Source organism: Hyaena hyaena, unplaced genomic scaffold, assembly GCF_003009895.1.
Source record: "Hyaena hyaena isolate Hyena2069 unplaced genomic scaffold, ASM300989v1 scaffold_2, whole genome shotgun sequence".
Lineage (NCBI taxonomy): Eukaryota > Metazoa > Chordata > Mammalia > Carnivora > Hyaenidae > Hyaena > Hyaena hyaena.
The window spans coordinates 8,325,896-8,343,506 of record NW_024080634.1 but is presented as its reverse complement, the minus strand read 5'-3'; the positions used below and the strand labels follow the sequence as shown (position 1 = coordinate 8,343,506).

The 17,611-nt window shown below is 41.4% G+C and overlaps 1 protein-coding gene and 1 pseudogene across 2 annotated transcripts in view; one reads left to right on the top strand and one right to left on the bottom strand.

The window, feature by feature from the left end:
• BRWD1 (bromodomain and WD repeat domain containing 1) overlaps positions 1-17,611 on the top strand; it is a 120,915-nt gene that overhangs the window by 12,846 nt on the left and 90,458 nt on the right. For both annotated transcript variants that reach the window (XM_039228920.1, XM_039228911.1), the window contains exons 5-8: positions 10,382-10,532; positions 12,588-12,686; positions 13,051-13,211; positions 14,318-14,539. In XM_039228920.1, coding sequence (XP_039084851.1) covers positions 10,382-10,532; positions 12,588-12,686; positions 13,051-13,211; positions 14,318-14,539 — 633 coding nt within the window. The remainder of the gene's footprint in view (positions 1-10,381; positions 10,533-12,587; positions 12,687-13,050; positions 13,212-14,317; positions 14,540-17,611) is intronic.
• Positions 8,055-8,698, bottom strand: LOC120229602 (annotated as a pseudogene).

Genomic DNA, 17,611 nt, shown 5'->3' with positions numbered 1-17,611 from the left:
GTGACAAGTAACTTCAGTGAGGTTCTGTTCCCAAGGGGCAGACCCAGCTGAAGCCCACTTCGTGTGAGACTCATTCATGAATGCATGACGCATGTGTTCGGTAAACGAATGTCTCCTGTAGTCAGAGCTCCAGGAAGGCCAGTGTGTGGATGAGAATGTGGACAGGGCTTCTGGTTTCATGGGATTTTACACCTTTGGGGTAAAACTGACCAGAAGCAGCAGACAGGTTACTGTAATACAAATTCACAGAGGTGTTAGGGATCTGGAAGGTGTGGGGGGAGGGCAGGATACTTTAGGCGGTTGGGGAGGGAAAGCTCTTCTCCACTCCACGGGGTAACCTTTGACTTGAAGGATGGAAAGGAAATGTGAAACCCTGAGAGGACGAGGGGAAAGGGTGGTCGAGATGGGTCTTAAAAACCTGCTTGACCTCTGACCCAGCAGTTACAGGCCTAAGACTTTTTTGTTTTTATTTTTTTATTAAACATTTTTTTTTAAAATTTTTATTTATTTCTAGGAGAGAGAGAGAGAGAGAGAGACAGCATGAGCAGGGGAGGGTCAGAGAGAGAGGGAGACACAGACTCTGAAATAGGCTCCAGGCTCTGAGCTGGCAGTCAGCACAGAGCCCGATGTGGGGCTCGAACCCACGAACCGCGAGATCATGACCTAAGCGAAAGTCGGACGCTTAACCGACTAAGCCACCCAGGCGCCCCAGACTTTTGTTTTTAAAGGAAGTTTGTTTTGTGACTGTGATAATTCATCTTTTTTTTTTAATGTTTTATTAATTTCTGAGAGAGAGAGAGAGACTGCGTGAGCAGGGGAGGGTCAGAGAGAGAGGGAGACACAGGATCGGAAGCAGCCTCCAGGCTCTGAGCTGTCAGCACAGAGCCCGACGCGAGGCTTGAACCCATGAACCATGAGATCATGACCCGAGCTGAAGCCGGATGCTTAACTGACTGAGCCACCCAGGCGCCCCTTATCTTTTCTGAATTACCTTTTTATCTCTTTTACTGTTCTACTGTCTTAAACCATTTTGTAAGAATTCTTCATCTCTAGATTATTCTTTAGTCTGCTGTGTGTCCTAGGTTCCTTTCCCAGCTTGCAGGCTGCTTTTTAGTTTTGCTGGGAGGCTTTGTTTTCCCAGAGGTTTAAGATTTTTACTTTGGTTACATCTGTTAATCTTTATTTTGTCTTTAGGGTTGTCCTTAAAGCCCTTCTGTACTTCAAGATTAACATTATAAAAGGCAGTTATTATGTATTTATTTCTCAGTACTTTTTCTAGTCTATTTGTAGTTTCTGTGTAATGTCTCTGTATTCAGTTGATTGAGGATATGGTTGGTGTGAGGTATGAATCTAGCCTTTTCCAAATTGTCAGTTTGCAAATACTGTTTGAGTCTTATTTTTCTACAGTCTACAGGGAACACTGTCATCACCATTTACTACATTCTTGATGACTTGCATCTGGACTTTCTTTTCTGTTCCTATAACATATACTATTTTAGTGGTCAAATTTTATAAGATATAAACATTTTTTAAAAATATTTATTTTAAGAGACAGAGTGTGAACAGGGGAGGGTCAGAGAGAGAGGGAGACACAGAATCTGAAGCAGGCTCCGAGCTGTCAACACAGAGCCCGATGTGGGCCTCAAACTCACCAAGAGTTGATGACGTGAGCCAAAGTCAGGCGCTTAACTAGCTGAGCCACCCAGGTGCCCCTGACTAGGTTTTATTTTTGTTGGTCATTTGGAATATGACAGACTTCTCAATGAAATAATAAACTGATTCTGGCTAGAAGATGTTTTGCATTAATCTTGAAATCTGTGATCTTTACTCTGTTCTTGTGGCTGAAATTGTTACTTTATCAGTACTTTACGATTTCATGTCTTCTGTAGGCTGTCACATGTTTAAAATCCATACGTTTTGAAGTGTGCCAGTCTCTTGTTTTAATACATCTTGTGAAACAATATTGAGAAAAAGAGGAAGTTTGACTTTTGGGGAATATTTGTCTCTTAAGTTCTGTGTAGGATGCAGACTATTAATTAGTCTTCACACAGGCTTATTTTAATTATGTTCTGCTTAGAAAATTTAGTTATTTTCACATGGCACAAAAGAATAATCTCAAATTTAGTGTTTTTTTTCCAGAACTCAGCTGATTTATGGATAAAGCCCTGAATATTGTGTCTTTCTTTCTTTCTTTCTTTCTTTTTTAATGTTTTATTTATTTTTGAGAGAGAGGGAGAGAGACAGTGTGAACAGGGGAGGGTCAGAGACAGAGGGAGACACAGAATCTGAAGCAGGCTCCAGGCTCTGAGCTAGCTGTTAGCACAGAGCCCGAGACAGGGCTCAAACCCACGAACCGTGAGATGGTGACCTGAACCGAAGTTGGACGCTCAACCGACTGAGCCACCCAGGAGCCCCAGTATTGTGCATTTTGAATTTTGTTCTTTTCAGATGATCTTACTCTATGTGATAGTCAGAACCCCCTGTCAAGGAATATCAGAAATTAGGGTCACCTGTATGGCCCAGTCAGTTAAGGGTCTGACTCTTGATTTTGATTCAGGTCATGATCTCAGGATTGAGATTAAGCCCCCAGGATTGGACTCTCCACTGATAGCATGGAACCTGTTTGGGATTCTCTCTCTCACCCTCTGTCTCTCTGCTCCTCCTCTGTGTATTCTCTCTCTCTCTCTCTCTCTCTCTCTCTCTCTCTCTCTCTCAGTAAACATTTAAAAAGGATATCAGAAGTCAAACAGAATATCAAAAATCGTAGATTTCTTCTGAATAATTTGTAATTTGGAAAAGCTTTCATAGTCTAGAAATAGGGGTCATTGTTTTACTAAGGGAAGAAGAAAATGAAATGAATAGATTGCATAGAAAGGGTAACTAAGGATATGTCCTTATTTAGTATTGGCTTAAGCATTAATAGTATTTTCCAGGCAAACTTTGCTTTACAGGATGGCTGCTAGGTGACTTTGCTTTAGATTTGCAGGTTGGTGGACGATGCGGTTATGATTCGTGTGATTGCATAGCATGGGATAGCAGCCTTATGAAATAATTCATTTCCTTAGAAGCAGTGGCCTAAAGGGGTGCCTGGGTGGCTTAGTTGGTTAAGCGTCCGACTTTTGCTTGGGTCATGATCTCGCGGTTCGTGGGTTTGAGCCCCGTGTCGGGCTCTGTGCTGACTGCCAGCTCAGAGCCTGGAGCCTGTTTCAGAGTCTGTATCTCCCTCTCTCTCTGACCCTCCCCTGCTCACGCTGTCTCTTTCTCTCTATCTCTCCTAGGGAAAAAAAAAAAAACAGTATACCTAAATAATAAAGGTATATAATGATGTCTTTGATTTAATGGTGTCACTAAAACAGTCTGTCTTTTTGATAGGGCACATTGACATTTGGGTTTTTTCTTCTCAAGCTCCTAGTTTTGTTGTTAACACCATACCCTAGAATTGATGGGAGGGATGGATTGGTGGTTTTTTTTTGTTTTCTTCCTGAGGTTCTTTTATTAGGGAGAATTTTCCAGGATCATTCCCCTGCCCTAGAAGATTTCTTCTCTGTTTCATTGGCCAGGACTAGATCACATGGCTTCCTCGTTAGGAAAGAGTTTAGAAAAGTGAAGATCTGCTGAAGGGGAAGGTAGTGGCTGTTGGATAAGCAAATGTGGTCTGCTCTTTGAAGCTTAAACTGTCTTTTCTGAATTAAAAGCTTTTTTTTTTAAGACTTTATTTTTGAGGCGCCTGCGGGGCTCAGTCAGTTAAGTGTCTGACTTCAGCTCAGGTCATGATCTCACAGTTGGTGGGTTTGAGCCCTGCGTTGGGCTCTGTGCTGGCAGCTAGCTCAGAGCCTGGAGCCTGGCCCTCCCCTGCTCATGCTGTCTCTCTCTCTCTCTCTCAAAAATAAATAAAACATTTTAAAAAATTTAAAAAATATTTTATTTTTAATCTCTACACCCAGTGTAGGGCTTGGACCCACAATCCTGATATCAAGAGTTACATGCTCTGCCAACTGAGCAAGCCAGGTGCCCCAAAATAAATGTTTTTGGGTTTTTTTTTTGTTTTTTTTTAAGTTTTTTTATAGTTAAAAATTTTTTTAACTATAGAGCACAAGTGGGAGAGGGACAGAGAGAGAGGGAGACACAGAATCCAAAACAGGCTCCAGGCTGTCAGCACAGAACCCAGTGTGGGGCTTGAACCACAAACCACGAGATCGTGACCTGAGCCAGAGTGGGACGCTTAACCGACTGAGCCACCCAGAGTGAAAGATCTTCATGCTAACACTAGAACGTTTCTCTGCCTAGGTACTTTTGTATAAACTGAGAGTTAAGCTCTTGCCTTCTTATTTTTATAGCGATGTTTATCTTGCCATTGACTACTAAGCTTGCGTTGTTTTTTTTTTAATTTTTAAAAATTTATTTTTTGAAATATGCTTCCTGCCTTTTATGGAGCCCACTGTGGGGCTTGAACTCATGATTCTGAGACCTGCCTTTTATGGAGCCCACTGTGGGGCTTGAACTCATGATTCTGAGATCAAGACCTGAGCTGAGGTCACGAGTCGGATGCTTAACTGACTAAGCCACCCAGGTGCCCCAAACTTGCATTTCTTTATAAACCTTAGAAAAGAGGCCAAGAACTTGTACACATCAGAGGCTGACGGGACTTACTAAAGGAAGACCCCAGTTTTTAAATTTTTGTGAAAGACCATGCTCCGTATCACTTCTTGTTCCATTGTGTGCTCACTGTATAGGATTGTGATGTGATGTGGTAGTTTATTTAGGCATTTTCCGTTTTAACATTTCTGGATGTAGTTTAAAGTAGTCAAGGGAAAACTAAAGGTCAGATAGGCACAGATTAAAGATACTAAATATTGGGGTGCCTGGGTGGCTTAGTCAGTTAAAACATCCGACTTCGGCTCAGGTCATGAACTCGCTGTTCATGAGGTCGAGCCCCGCATTGGGCTCTATGCTAACAGCTCAGAGCCTGAGGACTCCTCCACATTCTGTCTCCCTCTCTCTCTGCCCCTCCCCTGCTCACACTCTGTGTGTCTCTGTCACACTCTCTCTGAAATAAACATAAAAAAAAAAGATATTAAATACTCATTCTAGATCCTGATTACATTACAGTATCCCATACTTAACAGAAAAAGCTACTTTCTCCCATAACTTTCCAGTTGCATTATCTAGACTTTACTACCGCTTTGTATAGCTGCTACCCTGGGCTTAAAGAGGCTCATGCTAACAGCGGTATTTGGTAATAGTGATAGTAATATAGTGATCCTGGGACTGTGACTGAAAATCTTTCTGAGACTAAGTATGGTTACAAAAAATTAGATGGTACAGAGATTGGCTATTTGACTGTTGGAAGGGGCTTAGTTCTGTCCTGATTCCTGAGGACATTGTATAACCGGCTTACTTATTAGCAAAGTTAGTAACAGGTGGTTACTAACATTCAGGTGTAGGACTTGAAAATAATGAAGGAACATTATTTATCATATTGGTCAATATGATATTTTTAATAATCCAGAACCATTTTCTGTTCATTACTTTTGTTGCCTGTATTGGGACTAGAACTACGTTATTCTCCAGAAACACCTTGTTTTATATAAAAATAGAGTAACAGTCCCTCCTCCCCCGTCTTTGGTAGTTTTGCTAGAATCCTCAGAAATGTAATGAGTCTGTAATTTTCTTTATGGGATTTCAGCTGCTGCATGGAATCACGTTCCTATTAACACCTGGACTTGGCCTAAGTTTACTTGCCTATGTTGAAACTTCTTATTATTTTAATGATGGGTTTTATTGCTGCTTCAATTCAGGCAGTGAGTATAATCCTATAAAGTTTTCCTTCTAGATCACTTAAGAGATAGAATAAAATCATATCTAGCACTGGGAGGCACTCCGTCTATCCCTTTTTTGTCCCTACCTTTTCTATCTAGAGAAGTTGTTTTTGGCTCTGTCTGTGGTAGGTTGTCTTCAAGGGTGGGTGTCCATTTAGGGGACAGGCTTGATTGTGTGACCTCAAAACTTAGAGCCAACTGAGAAAGACACATGTTTCCACTCATGTGGAATTTGAGAAACTTAACAGAAGCCCATGGGGAAAGGGAAGGGAAAAACTAGTTAGAAATAGGGAGAGAGGGAGACAAACCATAAGGGACTCTTAAATATAGAGAACAAACTGAGGGTTGATGGGGAGGTAGGTGGGGGTGAGGGGGAAATGGGTGATGGACATTGAAGAAGGCACTTGTGGGGATGAGCATTGGGTGTTGTATGTAAGCCATGAACCATGGGAATCTACCCCCAAAACCAAGAATGCACGGTATGTTAGCTAATTTGACAATAAATTATGTTTTAAAAAACCAGTTGATATAAGTTCTCTATCCACCTGAATAATCAAAATGTTAAAACTATTAAAGTGATTGTCTACTCTATAAAAGAATCTGTGTTGCCATTGCTGAAGTCATTGTTTCTTTCTTCAGCCTTGTAGACATTATTTAGGTCCATCAGTGCAGAGTACTTCTGTGGGGTTTTTGTTTTCAGATTTGCATTACTGACAAGTTCTTAGATCTGTGATTTTCTTGGCCTTTTGGGATTACTTTCTTGTTCCTTCTGTCTTTCTTTCCCTTCCCATGATGAGCTCATTATCTCCAATGGTTTTGAGACTTTTACATGCTGACACTTTGAAGCACAGAGTGCTAATTAGTATTATGAAACACTTTGAGGTCTCCCTGAGCTTTGATAGGTCTTTGGAGTTTTGCCTTGGGGTATTTGTCAAGGTAGGAGACATAAGTCATGTTGAAAAGTTGAAGATAGGGGCGCCTGGGTGGCTCAGTCGGTTGAACATCTGACTTTGGCTCAGCTCATGATCTCATGGTTGGTGGGTTCGGGCCCTGCATCAGGCTCTGTGCTGACAGCCAGCTCAGAGCCTGGAGCCTGTTTTCAGATTCTGTATCTCCCGCTCTCTCTGACCCTCCCCTGCTTGCTCGCTCTCTCAGAAATAAATAAAGCATTAAAAAAAACTATTAGAAAGTAGAAAAAAAAAGATGAAAATATTTTATTTAGCCTCTTCTGTCACTAGTGCTTATGAATAAAAACTTTATATTGAATCTGGGTTGTTTGTTTTTTAATTTAAGTAATTTCTATACCCAATGTGGGGCTTGAACTCAGGAGTCGCCTGCTCTACTGACTGAGCCAGCCAGGTGCCCTGAATCCAGGCTTATTTTATATTTGAGTTAATGCATAAGACCCAGAAGTGAGATCTTGCACTATGTTTCAGGTTTTCTTTGGAGCAGCGTTTCTGGGGGGTTGGAAAATGTGTGGGGCATCGTTGGTGTTGGGGAGCCTGGGGAATGCTGTTGGCCCTGGTGGAAGGGAGCCAGGAGGGCCGTGTGCCCTGTACATAGGGGCTGTCCGGGACAGTGCTGCCTTTTCTCTCCTCCAGTGGTGGTAACGTCCCGATTGAGAAACCTCATCTTGTGATTGAGGAACCTTAATGCGCCCTTAAAGTTCAGGACAAACACATTTGAATCAGGTGTCATTAGGCATCTTCCTGAGATAAACTATACAGTACCTTTTGTGTTTTTATTCTTTAAAAGTATAATTGACATAAAATAACCTGCTCATGTTTACGAAGGTTCAGGTTGATGACTTTGGATGTGTGTGACCCCGATGAACCCATCTGTAATTCCTCCTGCCTCTCTCTGCTCCCTGTCCCCAGTGACTTCTGATCTGCTTTCTGTCACTGTATATTAGTGTGCATTTTCTAGAGTTTTGTGTAAATAACATTATACAATGTATACTCTTTCTCTGGCTTCTTTCAGCGTAATGATTTTGAGATTTTATCCATGTCGTCGTGTGTTATTAATGCTTCGTATGTATTTCTTATCGGTGGATAGCATTCCGTTGTACAGATACACGGTAACGTGTGTATCCAGTCACCTGTTAATGGCCATTTGGGGGTGTCCACTTTGGGATCTTAAAGATGTTTCAGTCATGTGCAGACTTTTTTTTTTTTTTTTTTTTTGGAAAAGAACTTTTAATTGCTTTTATGTTCAGAAAAGTCAACAGTGTACTCTTCAGCCCAATTTGGTGGCCAGCTTTTTATTTAGCCTTTGCCTTTTCCAGCTTGGCGATGAGAGCCCCTGACTTTGGTCCCAGCATGTTGCCCCTCCAGTGACTGCGGGTCTCATCATACCTGTCATTGCTCTTGATAGCTTTCGCCAGCTTTGCCAGAGCTCCTTCTTCTTCTGAGTTAACCTGTGTGAAGGTGACAGTGGTGCCAGTCTTCCTGTGGACCAGGCACCCAGCCCGGCCTTCCTCTTCATGATGCAGCAAGGGACTCCCGTCTTCTGACACAGGGCAGGCAGGGAGACAGCCCACTCAGTTGGATCCACCTTGCGTACCGTCACTACCAGCCAAGCCGCCTTGTTTTCCACCAACGTGACGATGGTATTAACCCCAGCTCGAAGCACAGGCAGCCTCTTGGTGGGGACATCCCCTTTCCTGACAGCTTTCTTCTCAGCCCGGGCCACCAGTCTCTGCTCCTTCTCTGGCTTTGTCTCTGGGCTGTACGTGCGGGCCGGGCTAAGTTACTCATTTGAGTAGCTGTTTGACCGTCCAACGCCTGGGTAAACTGGTTAATTGCAGGAGGCGCTTGTAGACACTTACAGAGAACAGCCCTTTGTTGCTGCGGCCAGATGTAGTGGGGCCATGCGCACATACAGACTTTTACTATGAACGTGTGCTTTTCTTTTTCTTGAGTAAATACTTAGGAGTAGAATAGCTGAATAATATGGGCTACTATTAAACTGTCCAACTGTATTCTATCTCTCTTTCTCTTTTTTTAAACTTTTATTTGCATTTATTTTATATAGAATTTACTCGTGGGTCGTAAGTTTTTGTTTCCTCATTTTCTTCTGGGATATCTTTTCTGTCTTTGCAAGCTCCTCTTCCAGCTTAGGAACAGTCTGGTCTTTCAGAAAGGAGTGCGGCAGGGAGAGCTTTCGTATGGGTCAGTCTGACCACCAGCGCCGTAAGCTCTATACCACCTCTTATGGGCTTTTTTTACCCGGATGTGCTCAGTGACCAGAGAATCCTCTAAACTCTTAAGTTCAGCACAACTGTCTGCGTTTTTAGGCACGCTCACTAAAAATTCAGCCCTCTTTTTGGGTCACCGATTCTGTGCCAGCCCCACTGTTTGGCCTGGGCGCACCTGCCACCTCCACCGCGGCAGCGACGGAAGGGCACATGTTGCTTCTCCAGGGTGACGTCCTTCAGATACGCACACCCCTGCTGGCCTGGGCGCTTTCCCATGTGTCCCTGACGTGAACACAGGGATTTGAACCTCTTGATTTGCACGATTATGTAGGATTTCCTGGGTCAAGTGAAAAGCAAACCATTTTAAGAGATCACCTCAGGCCCCAGCGTTTTCCAAAGTGGTTGTACTATTGTGTATTCCCACCAGCAGCTTCTCCACGTTCCTGCCAGTCTTGGTCTGGACCTTTTAATGTTAGCCATTCTAACAGCTGTTAGTAATACCTCATTTTTTCAATTTGTTACTAATGAATGGTGTTGTGCATCTTTAGAGAGAAAGAGTATATGTGTGTGTGTGGTCTGTGTAAATCTTTCACCTGTTTTTAAAAATTAGATTTTTTTCTTATAATTGAGTGTCGAGAGTTTTTTAATATTCTAGATGCAAGTCGCTTATCAGGTATACTCTTTGCAGACATTTTCTTTCAGTCTGTGGGTTGTTTTTTCATGCTCTTTTGAAAAAACAAGCTGTTTTGATGAAGTCAAGGGTATTGGCTGGTTGTTGTGTGGATTGTACTTCTGTTATGTGAGAAGTCTAATCCCAAGTCATGATTTTCTCCAGTGTTTTCTGTGATAAAGTCTGCAGTTTTTAGATTATACATTTAGAGATGTGAACTGTCTTGAGATAATTTTTCTTTATGATGTGATGTAGGATCAGAGTTAATTAAAAGAAAAACCATTTCAACAAATGGATGTCTCGTGGTTCCACAACCATTTGTTGAGAAGATTATCTTTCCTCCTTTGTGCTTTTGTCAAAAACCAGGTGTCCTTATATGATGATTCCTGAAGTCAGGCATTCTTCTCATAACTCAACTTTATATGTTTTAAAGCAGCTTTGGGTTTTGCAGGCCCCTTGCATTTGAATATGACTTTTAGAATAAAATTAATCTGTTTCTATAAGACAGCCTGCTTGGATTTGGATTGGGATGGCTTTAAACCTACAGATCAATTTGCTGTTTATTTAGTTTCCCTCAGCAGTGATTTATAGTTTTCATTGTACCTGTTTCTCATGTGTTTTGTCAGACTTCTCCCTTGCTGTTTGTTTTTTTGATACTATCGTAAATAATGTTTAAAACCCTTGCTCTCCAACTAGGTCTTGTCCAATAAGCATGTGGCTCCTGATCATCTGTTGCAAATCTGCCAGCGCATTGGCCCCATGTTGGATAAAGAAATTCCGCCCAGTATTTCAAGAGTCACTTCTTTACTTGGTGCAGGAAGGCAGTCTTTGCTACGTACAGCAAAAGGTACCTTAATTTGAAGAAGTGTTCTGCTTTGTAGCTTAATGATAATTATAATTGTGAAGTAATGTAAGCATTGTGGAAGAAAGGCGATATGTAACTATAAACCATGCTGTGGACTATAAAATTCTCTGCATTTAGCATAGACATTGAATTTTACTACGTAAGTGTTTAATGGGTCCTGCATTTAAAAAAAAGTGACAAAGGTATAGATGTTAAGCGAAAAAGCTTGAATTTATTCTGAGATGTGTTTGAGGTTTTATCGATGTGAGTTCTTAATTTTCTATTTTGTAGCTCACTTATAACTTTATTGAATGTAATTGTATGTGTCTAATAAACTCATTAAATGCTAGAAGTATTTTATTTGGTATTTAGATTCTGAAAGCCCTTTGTTATAAGAGGAAGTGATTTTCCAAATTTGGTAGCAGTTTGAAAACAAGCACCAAAAATGTACAATTGCATGGTTCTTTTTTCTCCAATTTGATTTTTTCGCAAAGTTATGTGGTAGCAAAATGTTTGGAATTGCTGTTCTTCTTCTGTTAGCTTGGTATAAATCACTTAGACTAAGTATATGTATGTGATATGATCTATGTATACAACGTGGCCTCACTGCTAATGGGCAAGAATGTTGGCTCTTCTGATCCTGAGCATCCGTCCAGTTCGTCCCCCGTGATTATCTTTACGATCTGTTGCTGATGTGAGGCTGCCTCTTAGGTGCGCCGCCAGTACAAAGCTTGACTGAGGACAAACAGCCCTCCTTCCTGGTTCCATGCCAGACCGCTCTGTCGGCCTTAGTCATTTCTTAGTGCTCTGTGGCCCTGCCGCACCGGGGCTTGGCTCAGGAAACTGTTCCTACCCTCCCTTCTCTGTGTCCCTATTCACCTTGTAATTATTCTATTTTAGGCTGTTATGTAGTAGTTGCCCGAGTGGCCTGTTTCCCTCTGTTTTCTTTACTTGTGTCAAGCTCCGTGTTGTTTTGTGATGAGCACTGCTTTAGACCCGGCAGACCTTAGAAGAGACTTGAGCCCGCTGCCCTAGGGTAGGGTCCGTAGCTCTCTGTTCTGTACTAGTGTCACGAGAGGATGCCTTGTAACCGCTCTTTGGTCATGATGGTGGAGATGAATCCATTCATGTAAAACGTAACATGCGTGTTAGGTTGGGGCACCCGAGGCTCAGTAGAGGTTTCTGTGATGCCTGCCTTCCCTTCCTCTTTCACTTGTGAAGAAGCTGATTTCTGGCCCAGCGTAGTCTGTGCTCTGCTGCTATCTCCCCTAGAGGGGCAGATGTTTCTTCTTCGTATATATTTGCGGATAGGTCAAAGAGGGACGGGACTTGAGAATGAGTGTTCAGACTCCCGGATCCTACGTGCGTGCTCTTGTGTAAAGGATTATCCATGATCCTAAAACAAGAGGAAAGGCATATGATTTTGTCCGTATTTCCTAGGGAGATTAAAGTCATGGTAATACTGGCCAAAATTAATTTTAAAATTCCGTTAACGTTTTAAGGATTTTCATATAAATCGAATAAAATTTTTCTTACAAAAATTTCCATGTTTTTTGGAAAGTTGGATCAGTTGTGATTAAGATCTCGTATGATTATGTGGTATAATTCTGCATTGAAACATAAAAACTTACTTGGCATTGACTAGGACTTGGAAGTCAAAAGATCTGGTTGTATGGTCCGTGTAGACTTAACCACTTGCAGCGGATCTCTTTCAAGCTCCTGGAACCTTTGAGCCTCAGTTACCTCACTTGTACATTGGCGATCATACCTACCTCACAGGGTTGTTGTGAGGACTCAACGAGATAATGTACGTGGAACGCACTTTGTAAATTGTAAAGTGCTACACTAATGTTAGCTGTTGTTGTTGTATCTGAGATGTCTTAATTTTTTTTCCCCTTCAGAAATAGTCTTAATAAACCTCTAGGGCTTTTCTGTTAAAGTATATTAGTTGATACAACTTTGAATAAACAGTTTATTACAATATACGTAAGTATTCTATAAAATCTTTCTTGGGGTTAACTTTCAAGATTTTATGTGTATCTAAAATTCGTTTTAAAGACTGCAGGCACACAGTTTGGAAGGGCTCTGCCTTTGCTGCTCTTCACAGAGGAAGACCTCCTGAAATGCCGGTGAATTATGGTTCCCCACCGAGTCTTGGTGAGTGAGCTTGCCTTTTCGGATGACCGAAACAGTCTTTCTGATTTCTTGACCATCTTTGTAACTGCCATATTAAAATTTAAAAGGAAATACTGGCGATAGTGTTGCAGTAGTAATGAGTATCAGTTTCCAAATTTGTTTTCCCAAAGTTATTCCTAAATGTAATAAAAATTAATGAAAGATAATCTTATTGTAAATAAGCCCATAGTAGTGATTATAGTAGAACAGAATTGGGGAGAAACTTGTGTCCTTAGGATTTCTTGAACATAGATTCTGTGACCTCTAGAAATTGTTGGGGAGTTTTTCTTCGTGTTTTTACATGGTTGACTCTTCCTTAACCATTCTCATTGTTTTTATTTCCTAGTGGAGATACATCGAGGAAAACAACTCACAGGGTGTTCTACTTTTAGCACAGCCTTTCCAGGAACTATGTATCAGCATATAAAAATGCACAGGAGGATTCTCGGACATCTATCTGCTGTTTACTGTGTAGCATTTGATAGGACAGGACATAGAATCTTTACAGTGAGTTGCTGTTTTAAACTCCCTTTGGTATCCTCTGGAGCACTTCAGTGTGTGTTAGAATTATCTAGGCAATCTTCTAAAACACGTAGGTTCTGTGGTTCCCATTCTCAGGGATTGTGACTCCGTAGGTCTGATGCAGAGCCCATGAGTATGCATTTTTATTACGTATCCCAAGTGATTCATTTGCAGATAGTATAGTGTTTGCGAGACCTTGATTTGAAGTGGTGGATCGTGGGCCTGGTCGTCAAGGATCTTAAAAATATACATGCCTAACCCTTTCCCCTCCAGCCTATTCGAGACCTACTGGTGAGGTTCCTAGTATGCTAGTAACCAAAGCAAACCAAAACCCTTCCGTAAAAACCCAAATCTCTTTAGGTGATTCATATTCACATTGATTACTCATTGATCCTGAGAAATTAATTACTTGAACACTGCAAGATTATTTTATAATTATTATAAAACTATATGTAAATATTTGTAAGGTAATTACCATTTTAGTATTTTAAGGGAAAATTACAAGGAATCAAAAGTTTAAATTTCCTTTTTCAAAGTTGTAAGATTCAGAGTAGACACTCAAACATGAGCTGAGTAGGATGGACGCCGGCTGCTACTACAAATTTGAGACTCCATTGTTTGGTTATTTAAAATGAGGGTGCTAGTCCTATTATTTTTTACTTGTTTTTGGGATTGCCACCTACTCAGCTTGTGATCTACGTACCTGTCCTAACACGTATCAAATTATTTAGCTTGACGTGAGCTAAACTGACATTTAACCATTGTTAAAGTGAAATAGGTGAGTGATAACCTTTCAGTTGGACTCCTTACTCGGCAGGGGATTTTGGGAAAATAGTATTTATAATGTGGTCTGGTCCATAGAAATGAAAACTTCACAGTATCGTAATTTATATAGATGTGGTTTGAAGAAACAAAAAACTATTGTTCTGTAAGTTTTCTGACTGTAAGATTCGTAATTTATAGAATATTCTACAGTTGGAAAGAGAAGAGAATTTATAGAATCTTAATTTAAGTGACACGTAAATGGTATTTTTTAAAATGCTGTAAGACTTGCTGTGTTAACATTTATTTTGGGGTATATTTTTTCTTAGGGTTCAGATGATTGTTTGGTGAATATTTGGTCAACACACAATGGCCGCCTATTATCCACATTAAGAGGTCACTCTGCAGAAATTTCAGATATGGCGGTTAACTATGAGAATACAATGATCGCTGCAGGGAGCTGTGATAAGATCATCCGAGTGTGGTGCTTGAGAACTTGTGCCCCGGTGGCTGTGCTCCAGGGACACACGGGGTCAATCACATCTCTACAGGTAAACTGGCTTGAGTGTGCACATTTGTGTATGATCTCCTTTTCCTTTGAAACTCTTTCTCCTCAGAGGTGAGAAATAGTTAAGATGCTTAGTAATTGTGTGATCTGTTTTAGTAACCAGGAGAAACTGTAATTAATCATACCTCCATGAATCTTGGAAGGGTGACGTAATGTCTAGTGCAGTTAGAGCGTTACAGGAAGGCCTGCTGGAAGATTTACTGCTTCCTTTAGGCTTATTGTTGAACTGGGGGAGTGTCAGTTACAAACCCAAGGATAGGTTAATGATTTTTCTACTTCATTTTTTATTCTTTGAGAGAGTGTGTGTGAATGGGGGAGAGGGGCAAAGGGAGAGGGAGAAAGAATCTTAAGCAGAATCCATGCTCAGTGCAGAGCCCAATGTGGGGCTTGATCTCATGACCTTGGGATCATGACCAGAGCTGAAATCAAGAGTTAGACGCCCAGCCAACCAGGCCACCTAGGTGCCCTGATTTTTCTACTTTTAAACCTGTGGGTTTTGCTAAGTGATTAAATTTGTTGAAGTATATTTAAACAACTTTTTCACCTTATTGTGGAAGCTAATTTTGCACATACACAGAGTAGACTCGTATAATGAACCCCTAGGTGCCCAGCTGCCCATGGCTGATCCCCAACCACTTCACTTTGTACCTAAAGCAGATCCTAGATTTCACATCGTATCTTCAATAAATGGTTCAGTATGTCTTTCTAAAAGATAAGGATTTCTTGGGGCGCCTGGGTGGCTCACTTGGTTAAGCATCTGACTTCGGCTCAGGTCATGATCTCACGGTTTCGTGGGTTTGAGCCCTGCATCGGGCTCTGTGCTTACAGCGAGCTCGGAGCCTGGAGCCTGTTTCAGATTCTGTATCTCCCTGTCTTTCTGACCCTCCCCTGCTCATGCTGTCTGTCTGTCTCTCTCTGAGAAATAAATTAGAAAAAAAGAAAAAATTTAAAAAATTTAAAAAATAAATAAAATAAAAGATAAGAATTTCTTTTTATTTTTTTTTGTTTTTTTTTACACTCTTGACAAACTTTTTTTATTTTATTTATTTTTTTTATTTATTTCTAGGAGAGAGAGAGAGACAGCGTGAGCAGGGGAGGGTCAGAGAGAGAGGGAGACACAGACTGAAACAGGCTCCAGGCTCTGAGCTGGCAGTCCGCACAGAGCCCGACACGGGGCTCGAACCCACGAACCGCGAGACCATGACCTAAGCGAAAGTCAGACGCCTAACCGACTAAGCCACCCAGGCGCCCCAAGAATTTCTTTTTAAAAAACACAAACGGGTGCCTGCGTGGCTCAGCCGGTTAATTAATTGACTTTGGCTCAGGTCATGATCTCACAGTTTGTGAGTTCAAGCCCTGTGTTGGGCCGTGTGCTGACATCTCAGAGCCTGGAGCCTGCTTCGGATTCTGTGTCGTCTTTCTCTCTGCTCTTCCCCCATTCACACTCTGTCTCGCTTTCAAAAAAAATTAACATTAAAAAAAATTATTTTTAAAGAAAAAACACAACCAAAAAGATATCATCATACTTTTTTTTTCATGTTCAGATTTCCATTTGTCTCATAAATAGAGTTACTTTGAGGAATCAGACAAAACCTATACCTTACAATTGGTTACTGTTGTTAAAAAGAAGCTTAAAACAAATTGCATTCCCTTGCCCAGCTTTTAAAACCCCTTACAGTAAGTTTCTTTGTTGAAAGAGTTGGGTGTTTACCTGTGGAGTTCCCGGTTTGGAGGTTACTGCTTGCGTGTTCCTGTAGTTCCTGTAACTTGGTTGTTGGGCCCGAGCGATAATTCTGTTTAATGTGCCTCTGGATCACTTGGAGGCCTTGTTTCAAGCACAGATTGATAGGCCTCACCGCCAGAGATTCTGACTGAAAACGGGGGAGGTGGGGCCTGAGAATTGGCATTCGTAGTAACTTCCCAGGTGCTGCTGCTGCTGCTGCTCCTCCTCCTCCTCCTCCTCCTCTTCCTCCTCCTCCAGGGGCTGCACTTTCAGGATCAGTGATCTAAAGGCTTGATCACCTTGAGGTGTATGCTCTTGTAGGCCTGAAATGTCTGTTAGTCCCGCTGTGGTAGCCACTGATGATTGTGTCTTAGCCCCAGTAGTTCGTTCGGAACTGAAAACGGTGCCTTTGGGTCATTATCTTGAAAATCACATTTCGTTAGGAGATGATGATTTATAAGGCCTTTTAAGGCACATTGGTGCCTCTGATTTGAATTTGGATAAAACTGTGGAAGTGGTTCCATTTTTTTGTTTTGTTTTGTTTTATTTATTTCTAGGAGAGAGAGAGAGACAGCGTGAGCAGGGGAGGGTCAGAGAGAGAGGGAGTCACAGACCGAAACAGGCTCCAGGCTCTGAGCTGGCAGTCAGCACAGAGCCCGACGCGGGGCCCGAACCCACGAACTGCGAGATCATGACCTAAGCGAAAGTCGGACGCCTAACCGACTAAGCCACCCAGGTGCCCCGGAGTGGTTCCATTTTCATGTGTGGATTTACCCAGGCTGTATGTTAAATGCTCTCCAAAGAAGCCTGTTTCAGTCTGTGACTCCCTCTCTCTGACCCTCCCCTGCTCACGCTGTCTCTCTCTCTCTCTCTCCTAGAAATAAATAAAACATTAAAAAAAAAATTAAAAAAAAAAAAAAAAATGCTCTCCAAAGAGATTTGGTGTGAAGTCCTGTGAAAGGAGAGATTTTTCTCAACTCTTCTGGTTAGTTTTCTTGAAGAATTGAGACAACAGACTTATTTTTGAATGAAGACAACCATAATCGGGATAGTGTTTTATTTTGAGAATTTAAGCAATATTTTGGTGTACTTGTTTTTTTAAAGGCAAAGAGTATAATTTTCTAGAAGACTGTGTTTCACAGTTGATATTTTGTTATTTGATATGAACTTACAGGCAATATAGCAGGAAATGGGAAGACTTCTAGCACTGTGTGCTGGTGTCTGTCCTAAAACCATTGTGGAGTCCCTGACTGTGAAAATGGGGCTCTGATTTTTCCTGAGACTCATTCTTTGGTTATGGGGCCACATGTAGTTGTCACCTACTGAATATAC